The sequence below is a fragment of the Mycetomoellerius zeteki genome, unplaced genomic scaffold, assembly GCF_001594055.1.
Source record: "Mycetomoellerius zeteki isolate Tzet28-1 unplaced genomic scaffold, Tzet1.0 scaffold204, whole genome shotgun sequence".
Classification (NCBI taxonomy): domain Eukaryota; kingdom Metazoa; phylum Arthropoda; class Insecta; order Hymenoptera; family Formicidae; genus Mycetomoellerius; species Mycetomoellerius zeteki.
In genome coordinates this window covers 891070-914846 of record NW_017257000.1, presented here as the reverse complement: position 1 = coordinate 914846, position 23777 = coordinate 891070, and the positions used below count along the sequence as shown (strand labels likewise).

General features: G+C 32.5%; 1 protein-coding gene across 1 annotated transcript; it reads left to right on the top strand.

Moving 5' to 3' along the window:
• Window positions 1-18959: 18959 nt before the first annotated feature.
• Window positions 18960-22089, top strand: LOC108722463 (uncharacterized). The gene is made up of 4 exons (XM_018447593.1): window positions 18960-19013; window positions 19172-19485; window positions 19920-20365; window positions 20813-22089. Exons 2-4 carry the CDS (start codon window positions 19290-19292, stop codon window positions 20975-20977), a joined length of 807 nt encoding a protein of 268 aa, XP_018303095.1. The 5' UTR covers window positions 18960-19013; window positions 19172-19289; the 3' UTR covers window positions 20978-22089.
• The last annotated feature ends 1688 nt before the right edge of the window (window positions 22090-23777 follow it).

Genomic DNA, 23777 nt, shown 5'->3' with positions numbered 1-23777 from the left:
ACAACATGCATGAATTTTTTCGAAGCGAAGTTCGAAGTTTCAATTCATAGCGGCTGTGAAGCCCTCGGCCCAAAGGCTTGGAAAAAAAAGTTGTCATACTGTTTGACAGATTGTGCCATTTCTGTTTATGTGAAACAAATAAACCAGAAGTATTTCTTAATCAGTATGAGTGTGATTATGGTCGGAATCACGGGAAAAATAAAAACATGAAAATTGTAAAAATGGCGGTACTTTGAAGTTAAGTCTGTGATTTTTACGCTCTTTTGTCCTTTGAAGAATTGTAAAAAATTGGAAAAAATGTTTTTCCATCTAATTGTAATACCGACGATAACAATATATCTGTTAAAGCTGCACACGCAAGTCGGACGCGACATCGACCAAGTAGAACTGAATATATTCGTCAAACAGTTTTGAAAATAAATCCGTAAGTTTTTTGTACCAATTTCATAAAAATAATGTTACAGTTAATTTGCTAGTCCAGGATCTCTCATTCAGGATCCCTTCTTCCTTTTTAAAAAAAGTCACGAATTTTTCTTTCCTGGCTTATTCTCGGGCTCTTATAGAGGCGTCACACTAAATCGATACCTGCGCTGTTTGCTTTGAGGCACTATAACTTCTTTAATTTTATAAATATGACAAATTCTTTGTACAGACACATTTTCAATGACACGTAGTTTAAGAAAATGCATAAAAATAGATTTTTTTCAAACTTTTACACTAAAATACCCCGCCCTTAAAAGTTATTTATCTAAAACTGCAGTAAAATATATTCAGTACAATAAATACATATAGTCACTTGTTTAATTAGATATTGTTCGAAATGTTGGCCTTTTGCAGCAATGCAAGCATTGCATCTAGTATGGACACGTGTTGTATCCAAACACTTAATCTGATTAGGCATAATGACTCGCCGATCCGGTACTCTTCTGTCTGGAAATTAAAATTTTAGATACATGTGTATACAGATGTATACATATATATAATATACTATATATCTATTACGATATATACTATATACATCGTAAACTAACAGAGATAAATGTAATAAATATTAAAATAAACGATATTAACTAAACTTCATTGCAAGCACAGTGATCACTTAGAAAAATTATCTGTATGTTAGAAAACAGAAAGATATGCGTAATTTTTGCACGTAAAATATAAAATATTACGAGTAAATAATAAAAGTTGTAAACGTTATTGTTCCTAATGAGTACAACAATGTATGATATACCAAAATTATTTTACAAATCATTTCGATTTAATGTTTTTGCGAGCGATTACATATATTAGCTTTTCAGTTTTTGCTCTGTGTAGTCAAATTCTGATTTTCGTATTAAGCAAATGACATGTTGACCCATATTAATCGTCAATACGAGAATTGATTTAATACGAGAATTAGCCTAATAACCGCACCGCAGAGCTGAAATTGAAAGAATATTAATCGCCTGCAAAATTGTAAATCGAAATAACTCGTATAATTTGTAAAATAATCAGTATCATACATATATATCGTTGTACTTGTTAGAATGGACTTTATAATTTTTATTATTTCAAAATATAATATTTAATTTGGCGTGCAAAAATTATGCATATCCTTTCGTTGTCTAATACGGACAATTTGTTTATTTAGAACCATTTAATTTAATATTATATTTATCTCTGTTAGTTTATGATATTATTATATCGTCACGGACTCTGGACTCCGAGTATGCGACGATCGATCTCGGCGTGCATCCATGTACGCGAAGATTCGTGTATTCGTAGAGATTCATGCATACGAACTCGCAACATATATAGGCATTATACATATACACGCCTCGTTATACATAAATCCGATAATCTTAAACGCAAACTCCCCGCAACTCGTCGGTTCGCGTAAAGGAAGCATGGCAGTGTCGCTACGCTATAGACTTAGCGCCGAGAGATTACCGTGTCTCCAGATACGCGTTTACGCGAGTATTACTTGTAAACAAGTTTTGTGCGAAGATCGTAAACATTCAAACGTATTTTATTTTTAGAATGACGTTTCAAGAGTATCTTTTTCTATATTTCTTGGCACGCATTTAAAATGAAATGTAATTTCTATATTAATTCCTAAATATTCTCGTAATATATATACTTATAATATATTCTCTTAATATATTATTTTAATACTTAAACGATTATTTCCATAAATTTAAAATGATATTAATAAAACGTTATACTTTATTTAAAAGTAATAACAGCGACCCACGGAGATAACAATGCGAGTTTAAGACGGCAAAGTGGCTAGGCATACTTATTGATCAATTGAATATGACTGGTTGGATCTCATTTGCTCGGCGAGTAGGCTAGTCGCTTTGACAATTTGAACGCGCTTAATGGATGCATTCAGTACAACCGCTCAGTGAGCGGTCGTGATACTTCAAATGCACCCAATGGTTGCGTTCAACAGAGAAAACCACTCACTGAGCACTCACTGAACAAGAAAAGGATTAATCTATGATTAATATGTATGTTTATTATAGATTAATCCCTTTTTTGTTCAGTGAGCGGTTTTCTCTGCTGAACGCAGCCATTCTGTTTACAAGGAAAGATCGAACAGAAGAGAGAACTCCTCATTCTGAGGAAATAATCTCGAGAGAATGGAGATAAAATAGAAATGATTCGACCGACAGTTTTGCGGAAATAAAACTTGTAACTTCAGAGTTTCTGAATAAAATATAATAAGGAAAAATTGCTAATGTGAGCCAATAAGGTGTTTTTGGTGAAATTAACAATTATATATTATAAATCAATAATATGAATTACAAACGTTTCGATTAGTTTATCTTTTTATAAACAATTCTTTTATCTATGATTTCTCATACTCATTTTAAATTTCAACGTATACAAATCATCTTTTATCAATTTGAACAGAGCATTGTTAATCTGTTTTGAAGTAAGTCTTAAAACATTATTTATTGGTTTAATTAATTTTTTTATTAAGAATTTAGTACTGAGCTAATGTTCATTGTTCAATTTTATTATAGTGACTTCTTTATTAGTTTGAGTATCCAATAAGATACGATAGACGAAGATAATAATTTTTACAATTTAACAATATCTTTTCACTTCTGACAACTTTTATTTTATTGGATTTTGACACTAATTATATAATCTAGAATTTTTCGGTATTTTTACACTTAAAAAGGGCACCATAATGATGCCGAAATGTCTGTAATTCATATTATTGATTTATATAATAATGATTGATTGTTAATTTCACAGAAAAAAACACCTTGCGTTAGCTCATATTGGCAATTTTCCTTATTATATTTTGTAAAATATTATAATTGAAGCCTTCTAAATAATTCATTACTATTGTGTTTCTGAATAAACGATTTTCCTATTGATCACTACGAGTTTAAATTAATTTTACCATTTCTGCTCTGCTCCTATATTACGGCCTCTTTTATATTCCAATCATTATACAACTAAAACGTCCTTAAATAATTATCTTTCAAGATTGATTGAATATAAAAATTAGATAAAATGATAAAATATCCTCTTCTTTTAAATGTATATTTTAAATTATGATAGAAACTTGATAGCGATATGCTGTTTCTGTGATGTACATTACAAACTCCAATTCTTTAGCGTCGCCAATCGCATGTAGGTGGCACAATGACAAGTTAATGTAAAGAATAGCTCATACGATCCTTCAGAAATTCATATCAGAATTTATAACAGTATACGTGAGCACGTATAGATTTGATTATCTGAATGATATCAGTAGCCACGTAATATTACATTACTGCAGTGTAATAACGCGGCAATCGATATTTAGATGTTTTCTAAATTTCGCCCTTTCATTTTCGAAATCCTGTGACTCAACAGATCTATTTTTAATCAATAGGAGATAAATGCCTTTAACGGTCTAGCTGAATCTTAAGTATTTTTGTATATCCTATATTCTATATGAATTTATATATTATATAGTAAATGTAGTTTTTTAAACTGAGCGTCGAATTTTTTGGTATTTATCTCCTATTGGTTGTTGTACATGTTACACTCACATGTACGATCCTATGGTTCTTTGTTTAAAGTTTTACTTTTGTTCTGATGAATCTCTCGAGATGAATGAGCGGATGAATATCACCGGAATATCACCGGAATAATCCTATTTTTAGACGATTATATTATACTACGTGGTAACGTAACCGAGACATCAACAGTAAACAAGCAAAAGTAACAATTTAATATATTGTCATAATTAATCGTCTCACAAGTTGTTATAGTACTATTTTGTTCGTCCCAAGAGAACATATATATGTGTTCTAAAGTGCGAAAAGAAAATTATTTCCCATTTCTTGCAAACGAAATCCTAAATTATTATTTGATTATATATTTAGTATGCATAATAATTATTAATTCTGCACACTATATTATAGTACCAAAGTATTCTATGTGCATATTAAATATCGAACGGAAATCATTTGCGTTGAAGCACAGCTTTCATTGTAAAATAGGACACAATTAACGTTATCGTGATTATCGGAGTCGAAGTGTTAAATAAAGGACGGCCGTCAAGACGTTGTTAATCCGAAAGTCAAACAAGCTGTCGTAATAATAATTGTCAATGTAAGATTGACCAATAAACTATCGTACATGTCGAGCCATCGTACGTACGTCCGCGAATTTAATTTAATACTGATATTTTACTGCCCGCGCGAAGAATCGTTGAAACGCGTTAAAGCGTACAAACAAGAGGAAACATTTGTTTTTTACAATTGCTTCCATCATCGAAATTACAGTTTCTCTCATTATTGTTACTATTATGACTGTTAATTATATCTGCGAATTTGTAATCACGTTGACTCGGAACGGCATGTATTTTACTTAATTAAAATAGTACACCCGCGAATTATTAAAGACAAGGTACAATTTCAAACAATAGAAATTCAATTATTTGAAACTATTGTGCTGGAAAACGTTTACACGCTTATGCATTTGCAATGAGATTGACCGTTTCAATATTGAAATATAATAAGGGTACGTCCTGATTATCGAGCCCCGAGCCGAGCCTCCGTTCATATTTAAATATTTGAGCCTTTTATAAGTCCGGAAAACTAATTCGGCGAGCAATTCGAATGACTACAAATATGGTATATATGCATTTACACATATAGTACACATATAATTCACATTGAATTATTTAAGCATTAAAGATCCAGCTTCGACCGTTATAGGCTTTAAATTCTTACTTGTTGTATATTCAAATATTTGATGTGAATCTATATCCATTTCGATAATGTGGAATCTTTGAATATGAACGCAGATTCGGCTCAATATTCGGTTCGGTAATCTGGAAGCACCCTAATTAAAAACGACATCTTTTTTCTCTTTTACGTGTCGCCTATACAAAGTTATGAAAATATCGCGTTTGTTTTTTTAGGATTTAAGCTAACAGTAGTAACAGTATTATAAAACGAGCATGTAATGAAGAAACATGAAACGAATATTGTAACAAAATATTGTAATTTTTTATCATTTAGTTGAAAAATAAAGTCGTAAGAAGAATATGAATTGTCATGTAAATTGAAGGAATAGCAATAAACTGCGTTAGTGTGCGAACAAAAAATAATTTTGTGTTACGGATGAACTACTCTACTTGCACACCAAGTTTCAGAATTTTTTGAATTTTTGAGTTGCCTAGTGTCCCTTGTGAGTGCGCACTAGTTCTGCCAATGAAAAACGCTATCTATTAATTAAAGATAAGTTTATATTGAAGAATTTCCACATCACTAACTGCGTTAGAATCGTATAGTTCTTCCATTAACGTTTTAAATTTTATAATTGTTTTTAAATTTTGTTAAATTACCAAAGAGCTCGGATAATTTTAAGATATAATAGTGCGCTTGAGATAATATCATCTGCGCTCGGTGGCGATACGTGGATTTTATCGGGCGGTCTAGAAATAAATTCAAAACTATGCTCGAGAGGAGGAAAAAAAAAGAAGGCTTCTCCGGTTTCATGTGCGGCCTTCTGGTGGCTGCTACCGAAATTTGTCGCGGAGTTCACGGTTATCCTTCCACCCCGCAGCTGTTTAACCAGCTGTAACGTATCACACCTTCTCTTTCGATAGCCGCTTTCCTGGATACAAGCGGGAAGGGATCCGACAGACCGGAATTTTTTCACAAAAGGTACGTGTGCATCGATAATCTAATACTGTGCGTGGTGCGTGACCGCCGCTTCCGTTCGATCAAATTTGCGTTCGTTCTGTAACATATTGTTTCTTGGTAGATCCGGAATATTTTCTCGTGTTGCTTTTTTCTGATTGTATTTTTCCTTCTATATCTTTTCTTTGACTTTTACAACATTTGTTCAACTTTTTGAACTTTATTGTGATGATAATTCAATTGAACTTTCTCTTCTATAGTAACCATTATCATTTAAAGTAACTTTTCAAGGACATGTGTCTTCATTTTATTGCACATTCGATAATAAATTGCCAGTATCTTTTCTTTATTTTTTCTACTCTAAGAGATCATTGATGAATCTCAAAGACTCTGGACCCCCCCTAGAGAGGCGTTAGACCTCCTAATGCCCCAGTGTACAAAACTTAGGTATAAATCTGTAACTTCTATGAACACCAGTAGTGACAATTCAAAGCTATTCTGATAAAGCATTGTAATACAACGATAATATTGTTCTATAGATCGCTCTTTTAATGCACCATTCTGAAAAACCGAACAGATTTCTCTATTAATTAGTCAATTCACGCTGCTATTCTCTAATCTCGATTTAATTTACTCTTAATCCTTTTGTAAGAATTAGAAATATATTATATCTTCTTCTTGTGTCTATTCGGTTACCGAACGTTGCTATCACTTTTGGCGATGTTTGCTGCGTCGCGGAACAGTAGGAATGCAAAAGACCTCCGGAACCATTCTCTTTAAGTTTCTGCGTCAGAGTATCGATTATATAACAAAAGAATATAATATAATATAAACATAAAAAGTAAAATAATAGAAAAAGAAGACCAGGTCGCAGAAGAACATCCTGGGTAACGATTATATATAACTTTTTTTCTAAAGCGGAAACTGTTCTTCTGCGACTTGGTCTTCTTTTCCTGTTATTTTACCTTTTATATTTACATTATGTTATATTCTTTTGTTTCTTAATTTATTAATAAAAAACATTATTAAAATATTTTCTTATTAACTATTACTTATTATTATAATTACAATACATCCTAGTATAGCATATATATATGCGAAAATACATTCGGTCAAAATGGCTGGAACGCGATTACTAATCCAAATACTTTTGTAGTTGGCATATTTTTCAGAAATTTAGTGCCCGTCTGTTTCTTGGCCTATTATATCGCTAGATAGAATGAATAAATATTAAAAGGCACGTGCCTTTTTGTGTAATTTTTAACTAAATAAGGGTAAAGAAAGAGCATAGAAAGAGAAAAAGAAACAAGGACGTAGGTATAAAATCGAACTTTAGAAGCTTTATATTTTTTGTAATAGTTCAAAGGGAGGGGAAAGATGCCACTGTTTGAACGAATTCATCCTTTGTTATGATGATTTACGAGTAGGTCAGGCGAGTGAAAACGATAAATAAATGGGTCAAATTCTTGCCACGCGACCTACGTGAGAGAGAAAGAACGAAAGATAGAGAAAGAAAATAAGATCGTATGTCACTTGGCCATTGAACAAAATGATACATAATCTCTTGGAATGTCCCTTGGGACTTACTTATGAACCATTCAAGTATTAGAATTGAGATGTTCCTAAAATGTTGGAAGCATGGAATTGAAGAATAGCAGCATGACAAATTTGATAGTCCTAAATTGCTTTGTATGGCTTTGACGTCCAAATTTTGATTTATTATTCAAAGTGTATGGGAGAATGAGGAAACGCAGCGCACCTAAGCAAAAGTAGAATATTTACTATGAAAGATGTTTAAAAGTAAAGGGTAAAATTACAGCTATATCTCACTGTATAACATTAAATTTAATAACATTTTCATCGCGTAAATACACTACCAACAAAAGACAGGGAATCTTTATTTTCAATTTACTTTCTTATTGAGCGTTGTATGATTTTTTTCACCGGGTTATTAAACGTTGAAACAAAAACTATCACTTCTGCTTCAATGTTGAATAACTTGGTGAAAAAAAATCGTACAATATTCAATAAAAAAAAACGAATTAAAAGTAAAGATTTACTTTTTTAAAAATTATAAACCACATTTTTGACTTCACACCTTTGTAAAATTTGTATAAAATTTTCAGATTCAACGGATATTCATTTGTGTCCGTACTGCTATATAAAAAAATCAATCGGATCGAAATATCATTACTGATTTCAAAAGTAAAGATTACAAGCTTTAAAATGCTTTTTAAACAATTTTGTTCGTTACGACTATTTTCGATGAAGTTACTCTATCTCGAAATTAAAATCATTTAGAATTATCATTAAAATGGTAAAATTTAAAGTATATTTATCTCTGCGAAAAACGATTACAAAGCGATGTTTGAAAAAACGTTTTAAAGCTTAAAGCCATAACTTTCGAAAAAAAAACTTATGCTTCAAATCATGTTCTTCCATAAAAATTTTATTAAAAACGATGCTAATATGAAATGGATCAAAAATAAATTTTAATTTTCAGGACGTACATGGAACAAAAGATCTCATCAGTTTTGCTTCAACGTTCAATAACTCGGTGAAAAAAAATCGTACAACGCTTAATAAAGAGCAAATTGAAAGTAAAGATTTACTCTTTCGACTGCTGTAAACCGGATTTGTGTGCGATTGCTAGTTCATACCATAGAACATCGTAAATTTTGTACAAAATTTTTAGAATTTTGACGAATATCTGTTTGTATCCGTATAGCTTCCAAAAAAAGTCAATCAGATCGAAATATCACAAAATATCAATTACTGATTTCAAAAGTAGAGATTTCAAGCTTTTTTTGATGTTTTGTCTGCCACGATTTTTCACCGAGTGGTTTACAGTGATTTAAATATTGTGCAATTTTGCGCGTATTTGAAAGTATTCTCTATTTTTTGTTGGGTATAATAGTGTATATGAAATTGCATTATATAGTAAATAAAGCGTCATTTTATTTGCATTGTCTTACCCAATTAACACATACATCGTTTAAAGCAGCGCATTATGAATTCTACATTAAAAGGTCATTGGGATTAGTGCCGTTTTTTCTGATTTTGTGTTGAATTTAATTTTGTTCCAAGAATAATTCCATAAAAACGTAACAATCTCATTTTGAAAGAAAATAATTACATAAAACTTGTTATATAAAGCAAAAATCCACTGATCTGACTTTAAAACATAATCTCAAAGTTGTTTGTTACTTTCATCTTATTATTGCTTAAATGTAAACAATTGACGATGAAATGCAATGAATACATAAAGAAACAATAATATTTTTCCTGCAAGATACGATACACTTACTTCGCAGCGTTACCCGCGCGCGCCTACTTTTTTAAAATTATTAATTATTGCAATGAAGTAGACAATTATGAATATAAAAAAGTATATACATGAAAGATTAAAAATGTAGCTTTTTAATAATACCTTAATGTCATGATTTGATTTTAGAAGAATCAAACTGTGTAGGTTTACTTGAGATGCAAATCTTATAAGAAAAATACATCAAACTTTAGTTAATAAAAATAAAAGAAAGAAAATGATGTTTTGAAACTTCGTATACATCTTATTTATCAAACAACTACTACTACCAACTACCAGAACAGCACAATGTGGTTTTTAGTTGAACATAATTGCATTAAATAACATTAACTTTCTTTATTATTCTTAATTAATTAAAATAATATAAAATGTCGGCCAATACAAATTGTTGCAATAACAAGCCATACTGTCCTATTCACGAATGGAACTTGAAGAGAAATCCTCTGAAGGAGTGCAGATAAATCATAAAATAAAATCATATAAAATTAAAAGGCTATATAAGCCACGCTAAGTATTTATTACTACGTTTGTATACTCCGAATATAAAATATAAAAATAAGAATAAACAATATCTTATGCTTAATAAGATGTTTATGCTTATGTATATGTTAATAAACATCTTATTTACGAACGACTGCTGCCAACCAAAGATTGTTTTATAATTATAGCAATTTGCATTGGCCGACATTTTATATTATTTTAATTAATTGAGTCTTTAATTCATTCTTATTTCATTTAAAATAAAATTTGTCAAAAAGAGAGCCATATGAGGAGTTAACGCGGTAATTGGAGCGCAATATAATTTTTTTCAAAACTAATTACAATTGCGAATCATAATATATACACATAGATGCCGATTTTTTGGAGGGTATATGTAGTACTCCATACATCTTAATTTTTTATGTGTGCAATTCCGCATGTAAACATCTCTCGGAGACGTTATTACGATTCTTCGTAAATATAAAACCGAGAAAGACTTGGTTTTAGAATGCACAAAGTTAATTCAAGTGCTTTTAATAATATTGGTGATTATATATACTGTACGATGTTCTTTTTCTGTCTTGACCTAGACAGCACAAAATACTCAAAGATAACGAAAAGAGGTCTTTTCTTAAAGAGGTCTTTCTTGTCTTTCCGACAAAGCGAACAAATGTCTGAAAGATGACGAAAAGACATCGTTTTTAGATTGTCTTTTCAGCAAGACGAAAAGATGTCTATAAAACACCTTTTAGTTTTGTCAAAAAGACAACTTAAAAAAGACATTTTTTCGTCATCTTTCTATGGCTGTCATTTTCACAAAGCAAAAAGTCGACTAAAAGATATATTTTCGTATTGTGTGCCGAAAAGACAACTCTGAAAAAGACAACTGAAAAACATATCTTTCTGTTATTTTGGTACTTTTTATCACTCATTCGTGAACAGTACACGAGATTGCCATTAGACGGACGTGGTGGAGCTCAGTTTTTCGTATTTGAAAACTGTGCAGGATAGAATAAAAGGTGTAGCATTATGAGAAATTATACTCGTGTTTTCTAATGAACACTAATAAAATATTTTTTTTATAATCGAATTCTCAAAGGGGATCATAATGAAAGATAATGGATCTTGTACATAGGACATGCGAATGCAGAACCCAGAAATGGGATGTATATTAAATTGTCAGTCACGCAATTTCATTTCGTTTTGTGTAAAAATTAATTTAGGAATTTGATGTTATTAAACGTTATATGAACCAAAATATAAAAATTAAAAGAAATCTTAAAGTCTAAAAGATATTCACAAAGAAGTCATCCTTTAGTTATAGATCGCATATAGATAAGGCTATAAGATGACGAGCAGTACGACATCTGTCGTATTTTAGTCATCTTTTCGTCGGTTATATTCTTTCACTAAAAGATATCTTTATAACAATTTAGTCATCTTTTAGACGACTTTGTGCTCTCTGGGGAAAATATTAAAAACGTATTTGCTTTCTATGACCCAATTAAAAATACGGTTGAAAAATTCAGTAACTATATAATTTTATGTGCATTTTGATTTTAATAAGAATTTGAATATATTGACATACTTTTATATATATATATATATAGATGAATACATTATAAAAAATATAATAATATTCGGAATATAATAATATTTCATTTTGTTCTAATTGTATTATAAGTGCTTTAACAAGATTAAACGAAAATATTTATAAAAATTTATTATTGAAAGAATTTCGTTCATTATTCTGTTATGATCTTGATATGAAAATCTATAAAGAGATACTTATTGATTGATATGAAAGTATAACAGTAAAAATTTTGTGCCTCCATTTCCGTTACGTTGATCGACTCCACGCATGATAAGTCAGTTATTGACTACGGTCGGTGTATTACCATACGTTTCGACTCTGGCTGCGTTCCGTTTCACGCATGATGCATCTTTTATCCTTGTTGTTCAATGAATGTTAAACAAGGATAAATGTTGCATTATGCGTGGAACGGAACGCAACCTCTGATTCGAACTATCTCAGGGATGCATACGTTTTGATTCAGGTCTTTGTATTAATGGCTACGTTTACACCGTGCATTTAGGCCGCGGCCTATACAATAGACGTCCTTGTTTATCCTGTATATTAAACAAAGACACCTATCGTATAGGTCGCGGACTAAGCGCACGGTGTAAACGTAGCCAAAATACGTTTCGATTTGAGCCATATTTCAGGGACGTGTTAGTAATTATAACACCGTTGTGCAGTTTTTTATCATGTAAATTTGTAAATGCTTCGTTATAACGATAACGAAGTTTGCGTTAAAAATTACAAAATAATGACTGCTGGTTTTTTGCAAGGGTAAGAACATTGTCATCTAGCGGACTCGTAAAAATCACGTCCCGGAAAGTAACGGAGAACCGCTGAGATTACTTATTTATTTTAATTACTTATTATTATCTTATATTATACTGCGTTTGCACAGTTATTTTTCGAATAGATAGGATGCAAAAACTTATCGTAAGCAGGGAATCTAGCTAATAAACGGTTAGAATTTATAGTAAAAGTAGTCTTGATGTCCAAATAAATAATGAGATTTACCTAAAGATCAGTCCTCGCGATAGTGTTTAAATCTGTTTCATGGATCGATTCGATGTTGTTATACGGTATATTTATGTACAATCGTGGACAGAATGGTTGCATCACTTTTTTTAAAATAGGTTTTAGAATGCAGCCTACTCACCGAGCGATTGGTTCTTATTTATCGATCTATGAATAAGAACCAATCGCTCATTGAGCAAGCTGCATTCCAAAACCCATCGAAAAAAAATGTTGCAACCATTTAGGCCCCGACTATACACTCAAAACATTTGACGCGTGGAAAAAATGATGCGTTAACCAATCAATGGACACATTTAACCCGACAAGGCAGCTAGTCTGCTCGCTGAGTGATTGATTGGTTTTTACGTATGAATTTGATCACTCAACCAATTATTTTCAAGCATTCGGCAATATGACAATATGCCTCCGATCTATATTGAGCCTCGTTTCCACTGAGCGTGAAAGACGTGACGCGTAAAACCTCAATGACGCACCCTGTCTCGACCCGATATTCTTACGGGAGTTATCGTGACCATCGTGAATTAACTTATTTAAAAAAAAATCCGCCGTTTCTGTTTTCAAAATAATCCAGAAAATCTGCTATTCGCTAAAACGTAATTTTCGCACTCCAACTGATACGAAAATACGTTAAATCTAGCGGAAAAAATGATAAATTGGCAACACTAGTTGACTGCGGTACTGACAGTGCCAACATCGGCAGTATCCGTAGCCAATACTGTGGTAATTAAGAATTTAATTTAGCATCTTCTTCTTCTTATCCTTATGGCTCCCGCAGGCGAATACCCGCTATATGGCCAGTATCGAATGTAGTGGTGTGATGAAAGGTGGGGGACATTCCCCCCTCTAATCTAGCAGGGTGTTGCCAGATTCCAGCTTGCGCGTGATGGGGGAAGAGATGGGGATTCAGGGGAATCGTGGCGTCTATCCTTTATTATTTTCGCTTCGTCCCGCTCTACTAAGACGGAGAGGTGGAAACGTTTCGATTCACGAGCAGTGTTGGACAGGCCTACCTTAATAGAATAAAAGTTTGATTAATGTGTAGTTATAATTCTATTTAAAAGAAAAAGGGCAAATTTATCGTACACACATATTAATACAGCAGTATAAAATTTGGCATACACATAGAATTAATTTCATGGTAATTATCGATCGTAGGTGTAAATTTCACTGTATCAAAAGGCGCCGCGACGCAAAATCTACATCGCGTGATAGCTCTTGTCCGCGCGATGAGATCGGTGATATTAATTTAAAAGTCTAATGATCGTTGTGACTTATCGCTTGGATTAGGCCAAATGACGTACCGTTTTGTCTTTTTTTACGTTAACGTAAGACTATCAGGTGGGAAACGGTAATGGGAAAGCCGGTAATGGAAATGATAATGATATGCACTCACCTAATTATATTCCGGCGACACCGAATTTATATATGTATATTATTAATTTTGAACCGGCGCGTCAATATCGACCGCTCTAGGTGCGTAATTACATTCGTCCAATATCTTTGTCATTTAGGACGTTTGTATATGCACGTCATTTGTCGCAGAATACTTTCAATACAGACTCAATTACCGTTGACATGACATAGGACTCGGCGTGTAATGCACTTTTCGGCCGCTTTTCAGCTTGTTTTTCCCTTACCTCACCCTCACGCAGTATGAATCCTACATTTTCGATCGTTGATTCCATCGGCGTCTTATCAGGCGACGACAATTCATTAAATCGCCAGTAGCTAAACTGCGTAAGCTGTTTGCGACCATTTCTTTCAAATATCGTAAACAAGTATGAATATGCAGCGCTGATTCAGAGGTTGCACATGATATACGTCGATGTTTGCGTAATATTTCGATGGTCGCGATGACTCAAACTGCCTGCGGGCGAGCAGACACCCCATCTGCACCCACCGCTGCTACGCCGCGTCCGAGCATCGATTATTACTCTCTCATCTTCTCATCCATACGCTGTAAAGCGTAAATTTACTTTGGACACTGAATCCATATCATTGTTATCCGAACTCACACCGATCAAACGCCCATCGTCGCCTAATAAAACCCGAATCTACGAATGTGAAAATTAATCGAGAGCAAATATAACGTTTTCATTTGCACAACTGCAGGTGCGCGATGAACGCTCTTCAAAACTGTTATACGTAAATCGACATAAAAATGTATGTTTAATAAAAATGTTGAAATGCGCGAGTTAAACCGGGAAATTCTAAATACTGTTGTGCACTGTTTGTTAAAAATGTAAAGTACACATATATTTTATCATATGTACATTTTATTTAAAATATCTCATTTCATATTCAGTTCAGTACACAACGGTTTTAACGTTATGTGTACTGAGTACACATGTACTGCCAACGAAATACACCGAGGAAAATATTGCGTGGAAAAATATATTGCCAGTTCGAAAGCAGCGGGCACATCAAAGAAAGATCTTCGTTCTTTTGTTAATACTCACTCGCAAAATATGCAAGATATACCTACGTATACCTGCCGTAGAATCCGAATAACATCATACGTGTGAGAAAAAAAATGAGAAAAAATTTCTCGCGGCGTGCCATATGGCGGATAATTTTGTAGATTGATGGAAAATTTCACGGAGCAACTGACACCCGGGGGATACGGGTTCTTATACAATCAAACGCCGCTCTATGTAACGTCGTTCTCATATAGAATTGACAAGCAGTTAGTTTTATGGGCAAATTAACTAAGACGCCAATTAAGAATTTAATACTTCTATAATACGAAAGATGCTGACCCTTGACGACGATGCCTGCGTTAATGCGTCTCTCGCAAAATCAATCTAAACAGAATAACAAGTCATTATAATATTAAAATTATGTCAAAATGACTCCAAAATATCATTTACCATTTTAATATGATTTTAACGTCATTTTAATGTTACCATGACTTGTTCTGCTTGGGAATGTACCATTGAATTCGAGTTTAATTATCCGCTTGATATCAAACAACGGATCGCACTGAAAGACAAAGCAATTAATTTTACGTTATTGTCATTTTACTGTGAAGTTATATTTCTTTAATAGTTAAAAGAAGGGCTACGAGCCAGTTATAACATAAAGAATATTTAATAACCTTTCATACATACATACAAACGTTTCGACACCGATCGGGTCATTTTCAATGTAAAACAACAAACAATCTTACATAAATTATCGGAAAATTCAGTCAAATTATAATGTCCAGTAAAAAGTTCGGTTGTATTCGTAATATGCGGTCCATATATAAAAATATCAAAGGAGATCTCATCTCACTTTTCACAACTCTACGTTAACGTCGCCTGACATCGTCGAGTATAAATGTTATATCCAATTGTATTATGGCTTACTTTTTATTAAATATAACTTTGTTAATTGCGTTTTCCTCTCGGCGTCTAACTTAAGACAGCATTAAGACAATTTAAGATTGTAGACAACAGCAGCCAATTTTTGGTTGCGTTAACCTATCCGCAATGTCAGTATAGGATTTCGATAAGTTGACACAATCAAAAATTGGCTGCTGCAACCAATTAAAAATGCTATGTCATATTTTACCATCTAATTTGCTGCAGCAGCTAATCTTTTTTTTTTCAGTGCAGCAATTAACGCTGGCGCTTTTTGTATACCTAAGTTTTCTATTATAACTTGTAATATTGCTGTACGATAAACCAAATTGAGATTAAATTATTATTAAAAAGATGTGAAGGAAGAAATCTTAAAATTGAAAATGAAACTTTTAGAACTAAACGAAATGAAAATCGATCGAAAAATAAGCAAAGGAGTATAACAGTTATTAACTGGGAATATAGGCCTATCTGCTATATCCGATCTGTTTTGATTCATTGTTGAAAGGAGGGTGTAGTTTTTTTTTTCGTGGCACGTGGCATTGGTAATGCCACGTGTAGCAACAACGACACAACAGAAAGCTTTCGGTTCTGTATATTAATTAATATTTCACGTTTGCGTAAATTTTCAACAGCGGGATAACCGTAATAACCGTGATGAGCAGTCTAGAATAGTCTCATCTCTTTTAAAGAAATAAGATGTGAGATAGTAATATCCTCTAAAACTTCTGTTTATGAATTTGTTAATAAGTTATTATAGCAAACACATTTTTCGGGGGGGAAAAAAAGAGAGAGAGAGAGAGTTTTTATTAAAACTATTGAAGTTTAAATTTAGGTTAAAAATAATGAAAAAAATTGTGTATAATAGATTATAACAATGTTCAGATCAATAATTTTTATTTTATTTTTATAATTCGCAATTACTTACGATCATAAACAAGATAATCGTTCGAAATTTACAATGATTAAGATTCATATTATGGTATCATTTGGCATGGATTTCGATTGGAATTACTCAATTATTCCTTTGATCTCTATTGAATTTTCGGTAAATATTCAGAAAAGGGGAGCCACTTTTGATGACCTTGATTTTGACATATGTTGTCAAGATCGTGACCCTGAGTGACCTCCACCAAGCCGTCGGTCGTCATTCGTTAAAAAGTTATTAACAGTTAAAGTTAGTAATTTCTCTTTAGGAGGAAAAAAAGAAGAAGAAAGATGAACTGGTGCAAAAGTTTAACCAAAAAGAACAGGCCTAATGTCTTTAGAAGTTTACTTCTAGGGCGGAATCCATAGACGGTGCTCAAGATTCTAGATGGCCTTAAGCTAGTGCACGAACCAATCAAAAAGCCGTATCAGCATTTTAAGACATTTCTTGAGATTAAGACCGGATTATGGATTCCGGCCCTAATTATCCAAAGTTGTATCAAAGTTATAACAAATGAGTGAAATACTTAAATTTTTTTTAATGCTTACGATACATCTTTTCAAGTATGCAAATATGTATTTACAATTTAACATTGTATATAGTAAAAGGTTATTATATGCAATAAATGCAACTATAAAATATTTATTTTCTCATTTTTATTTCTTAAAAAAACTTATTTTTTTAAATTGATATTTTACATTTTATATCTTAGGCTGCATTCCGATAGTTACTATCAGTGTATTGAAAATTTATTTACTATTAAATTATTTACTAAATTTACATTATATACTATGGATTTTCACAGTACTGAAGTGAATCTTGAAATACATTCCAGGCTAATATTACATTTGTCGTATGACCAAGCATTTCAAGTTTATTGATTGATTACAAGAAAGAAAAGTTGTCGGATCTCTTTATTCAATCAATGAACTTAAAATCCTTGTTGTACGACAAATTCAGGGCTGGATAATTATTTAAAATGCCAAATATAAAATACTTAAAAAAATGTATTTAAAATGCAAAATGTTTTTCGAATCCACTTTATATGTAAAATGGATAAGTAGATATTGTAAATAGTTTTTAAATACAGAATGGTTTTTCCTACATACATTTTAATATATATATTTTTTAAGTATTTTACATTTAGTATTTTAAATAGAATTACATATTAAATGGCATTTTAAATGCAAAAATACCCTGCAGCTCTGAACAAATACAATATCAACCTTAAGACCTCAGCATAGACTTTTATATGACGCATAGCGCATAGTGCATAGTGCATAAGGGAATCAACCAGAAAGTTCCTCTTTTTCCCGTGAAATAGAAGGAAAGAAAGGATGCTGATTAATTCTCTTATGCACTATATGCGTTATATAAAAGTCTGTGCTACGGCTTTTAATAATAACGCCAGTGTTTAAAAACAATGTTTAATTTAAATTAAAAAATTAAAGTTGTTGAGTTTAGCTCCCTCATGTGCAATGTTAATAAAATTAGACTCATTCGACGTGTTTTTGCACAAAACGATCGAATCAGGCAGAAACAATTGCCGCTGTGCCCTATAAAACGAGATATTAATCATTTAATTCGACGACTATTTAGGTTAGGAAACCTGTTATACTGGTGAAAAGCAGTGACTCGAACATAATGTACTGTTCGACAGAATTAGGCATGAAGTTCGTTCAAATATCCTAAGATATGAAATTAGCTGAATTTGTTTTAAAAAAGGAGTTAATTTTAATGAACGAATTATACAATTTTTTTAAAAGTGATTAGTAAATAATTATATCTGGCAACATCAATAAATTTCCCAAAATGATATCTTCTGTTTTATCTCATTAAAAACACAAATTTTCTTATATAATTTAAATTATAGCAAATAATAGTTTGTGATTCAGAGAATGTATGTCTAATACATATTCTCTCTGCTTTGATTAATTAAAAATAAAAATTTTCTTATCTTAAGTTATAAAGAATGTGACTACAGCACATGCTCAGTATGAAAGGTTTCTTAACCTGAATAATCGTCAAATTTAAAAATTATAATCTCGTTTCGCGGGACAGAGTAACAATTATTTTTGTCAGATTCGGTCGTTTTGTGTAAAAATACATCAAATGATCTAATTTTATTAATATCAAATGTGAGAGGGCTAAACTCAACAATTTCGGCAGTAACGAAAAAGTAACGATCAATCATTACTTTTTAATAAATAACTAGTAACGGTAACACGTTACTTTTTAAAATAATTTTAAAATAATTTTTAAAATAAGTAACTAGTAATGGTAACGAATTATTTTTAACAAAAAGCAGCTATAATGGTAAGGCGTTATTTTTTTCAGGTAACGTTCTCAGCTCTGCTTAATTATATAAGTGTTTCGTGATACATAAACACATATGTATATACATACGTATATACATACATTATACATCTGTTCGTAACACGTCTATTAAATCACAATGGCTATATTAAAAATGCTGAAGCGTACCCTGTGCAGAAACATTGCAACAAGCGGATCGAGATTCGTGGGCGTCATAGGACCCTTAACAATTCCACCACTGCAGATTGCAATTTTATATTACTTCTGGCAGGATTATTCGAGGGTTGTGGATAAGCGATACTGCTCTTGTTCGTGCTGGGACACTGTCTTTAAAGGTAACACCAAAATTGTAGAAATATACTGTCATGTCTGTTTCCATCAAAGTAGATTAATTTTAATCTCAATTCAATTTACTCTCTATCCTTTTTTAATCGTCAGGGCTAATTAAAACTAATTAGAACCTTTTTGGATTTTTTTAATTTTCAGAAAAAGATGAAGGGTAAGTTGAATCAAGATTAAGATTTTCTCCCACACAATATATTTTATATTTTATCGAAGATACATCCTTAGGATGTTCAGAGAACATAAGAATACCTTCTGGATGTCTTTAAAATGTTCTTTGAAGATCTGTGTTGTATGGGCTAGTTCTAATTCTTAGAAAAAGATAAATTAAACCAATTAAAATTAATCTATATTGATCGAAATGGACATGAATGCTACTAAATAGCAAATCGCAGGTCCAACTATATAATCTAAAATTTTTTTACAGGCTCGTACGAATCCGGCATAGCTCCTTACAAACACATGTACTTTAATGCTACTTCGAACATGTTGAAAATATGGATACTCATCGTCATCGGAGTAATCGTGTTTTACGAAACAATGAAATATTTGACAAAACTAGCCATCAAACAGAGACTAAGACAATCTATGATGCTCCTCTTCTCAACCGCTCTGTTCTCCAATTACTACTCATGGTGGGTCTATATTAATTACTGGAATGACGACTTCTACTCTCAGTGGTACCACCAGTTGTTTTTTACAATTACTGAATTAATATCTACGGCTTGGGTTGTCTCCCTTGCGGATAAGAAAAATCCAATCACACACAGAAAGGCTTTCGGCATTGCTGCAATAGCCTTTTTACATATCGTGGCTGGTGGGTGGGACCAGTTCTTTGAAAATGTCGTTAGAGGAGAGGGTCACGCACACCAGGTAAGAATCCACAAATAATAATGAAATAAATTCGGTTGCTCACATTACATTGGATTAGTGCACATTAAAGTTGCTTTATATAAAGTGTCTAAAAACAGTGGTATAATATAACTTTTACAATGAAATAATACACACACACACACACACACACACACACACACACATTCTGTTATATATATATATATATATATATATACTCTAGACTTATATTGATGCATAAATTTTACGTACTTATTGAGTGCTAAGCTATGTTCTTTCAATGATTACAACTTCAGTCTGTCATACTAAAAGCAAGGACAAGTTATTAAAACTTCTATTACTTATATGCATTAATTAAGAGTGGCCTATTTTCTTGTACGTAAAATTTACGTGTCAGTAACAATATTATATCATTGAACTTCGATTGACAATATTGACAATATTAATAGTTTAAAATATTTATTACAGGTCATACGCGATTTGGGCTTTATGATACCGGATATTCTTCAAGTCATCGTTCCATTATGGCTGATTAAACGGGAAAGTATTTACAATATCCATCTTCCTAACTCATTAGCGTATATGTCAAGTATCGTGGTGATCGGATTGTGCATTTGGTCGTTTCTGTTGTAACGATATCATCAAGGATAGCATAATAATACGCAATGGACGGCAACAAAGTGATTGAAAAATCAACAATATTGTCGTGCCTCTGGAGCTCCACTAGTTTTGATCCTCTCGGTATGAGTACAGCTGACCTAAGAAAAATCAATACGGGTTGATAGACTGAGTTTCGCTCGAGCTGCCATTACGTTTCCGCTGAGGCTCTATATTTTCCAGTACAATAAAGTTATGATGGAATCACACAATGCTCAATTACTTGAATGATAAGCATGCATGCATACTTATCATTCAAGAAATTGAGCATGCATCGTGTAATTCCATCTTTACCGTTGTCTTTTCTACAGGAGCAGTAATTTTTCACGGGAGCGCGTGAACGGTTTTCGCGTTGGCAAAGTGCTTGCAAGGGTAAATATTGAGATGGAGGAAGTCAGCGGCGCTGCTTCGGGGTGTACGACTTTCCATGCGAAGCAACTTCCACCCCATCACCCAGATTTTAGCTGTTGCTCGTTATTCAGATATCTTTAAACGTGCGATCATGCGTGCTTTCCATGGAAAGTTGCACGCACCTTGTCAGAGGAGCAGGTGGGGTGAAAGTCACTTCGCGTGGAAAGTTATATTCCTTGAATTCATCCACCTCATACCTCTCTGCTCGTTTAAAATTATCTGACTCTTCATGTAAAGCAGGGAAATAATTACTAGCTTTAATTGTTAATAATTTTTTAACAAATAACGAGCGATGGCTGAAACCTGGGAGATGGGGTGGAAGTCGCTTCGTATGGAAAGTCGTACGCTTCGAAGCAGGGGGGAGATGGAATGAAAGTCGCTTGGCGTAGAAAGTCGTGCGCCCTTACACGGAAAAAATTGCGCAACGATGATCACTGTTCGGACAGCGCGTGCATAATAACTGTTACTGTGAGATGAAAATTTTTTCTCGGCACAGTAATCATCGCTGTATAGTTTTCTTCATGTATGCTATTGTATAAAAACAAAAATTATATAAGAAAATAAGGTTTTCAAAGAAAATTTTTGTATTTAAAGTAGGAAATTTATTTTAAAGCAGAGAATTTTTGTTCTATCCTCCATCTCAATATTTACCCTCGCAAGTTCCGGTACGAGAAAATTTCACAAGAACGGTTATATATTTTCACTCATCTTCTTATCATCTTGAATAAGACAGTATTTAAAAATTTCTAGTTCAGTTAATAGTACAATTTGTATAGTGCAATATATATTAACAAAATCTTGACTTAAATACTTTTTTAAAATTATATATATGTAGTATTTTTCGATTACTAACAAGAAAAAGGAATAAAAATCATTTTTTTCTATGAAGTCATTAGTCCAGAATCCGGATTGCGGTGCTGTTTATTCCCATTTCAAACGCCACGCGCCGCGAGAAACAGTGCCGGCGCGACGGCGTAGACGGCACTGCGTCTCGCGGCGCGTGGCGCTTAAAGTGGGAATAAACAGCACCGCGATCCAGGTTTTGAATATCTGGAGGCACGGTAGTGTCTCGGCGCTAAGCCAAGCGCATCATTATATATTCCGAAATTATTTTCGCGCTGAACATAATCAGTTATTATGATATTGCGTGTAGCACATCAGAATTTTTATTAAATAAAAGTAGAACTGGGGTCACTCCAGTCTATTGTTACATTCCAATAAAAATCCTGTTACATTATAATAAAAATTCAGTTGCATTCCAATAAGAATCCTGTTACATTCCAATATACGAGACAAATTTTGTCAATGGCCTCTGCAATGGCGTATTCTGCAATAGAAAAAATTTCAGGGAATATACAGGGAATGTACTTTGAAGAGAAAGAAATGACTTTTTGTAAAACATATGTTAGTTAATAACAATATAGAATTGTTCACGCTTTCTAATTAATTCAGTCATTGAGATATTTATCTTATTACAAATTTATTATGACTGCAGCTTATTTGAAAAAGGGAGATAGAGATTTCGTCACATAAAAAGACAAATGTATTACGATGTGTAGAGTAAATCGAACGTAAAACGATCGAACATAAATTTTTAATTCCTATAATATTTTGTTATCAAACGGAACAAAAAATAAATATATATAATAATTATGACTAGTCTGACGATTTCAGTTAAAGAAGATATTTCGATCTGATTAATAACGTGAATAAAATAAAGCGGCCTAATTTTTCTGATAATTGTTTAATTATTTCCAGCATTCCGATTACATCTTCCACACACACACACATCACACATAGGGAAATGTAAAAAATCAATTTTTTAACATTGCAATAATTGAAAAAGTAATTATTTTAAAGGTATCACAAATTAAAAATTAATAATTAATATCCCTTTTCCGTTCATGTAACTTACAAACAATTAAATATAGAAACAAATTAAAACGAGTCATAAATTAAAACGAGTTATATTCAGATGTACATAATATGGTAATATTTATTCCATTCATATAAATTTCACGAAAAATATACATGCATATGTATGTTTCATATATTTCACCCTCACAATTACTTACTATATTATATAAACAGAAAATTATTTTTAATTGCACACAACCGTTGAATTAATTTTGTCTCACACAAAATCCTATTTTCATGCACTGGAAATATAAATAATATCATAATACATATGACGATTTTCAAATAGAGCGCTAAAATGTCGCCAGACAATATGGCGGCCCCCTCCTCCCCTAAAATCTTCACCCCCCCGTGCTTGAAGGCTCCGACCAGATATTCATACGTCCATGGTTTGAAGCGCCATGTGGACCGCAGCCATATGCTGGATTCACACTACATCCGATTTTCG

What these genes read in the sequence shown, in the direction of transcription:
- LOC108722463 (XM_018447593.1), top strand. Translation starts at nt 19,290, where the DNA reads ATGGCTATATTAAAAATGCTGAAGCGTACCCTGTGCAGAAACATTGCA. An exon ending in CTGGGACACTGTCTTTAAAG is followed by an intron (nt 19,486 to 19,919) that starts GTAACACCAAAA and finishes ATTTTTTTACAG; the next exon opens with GCTCGTACGAATCCGGCATA. An exon ending in GAGAGGGTCACGCACACCAG is followed by an intron (nt 20,366 to 20,812) that starts GTAAGAATCCAC and finishes TATTTATTACAG; the next exon opens with GTCATACGCGATTTGGGCTT.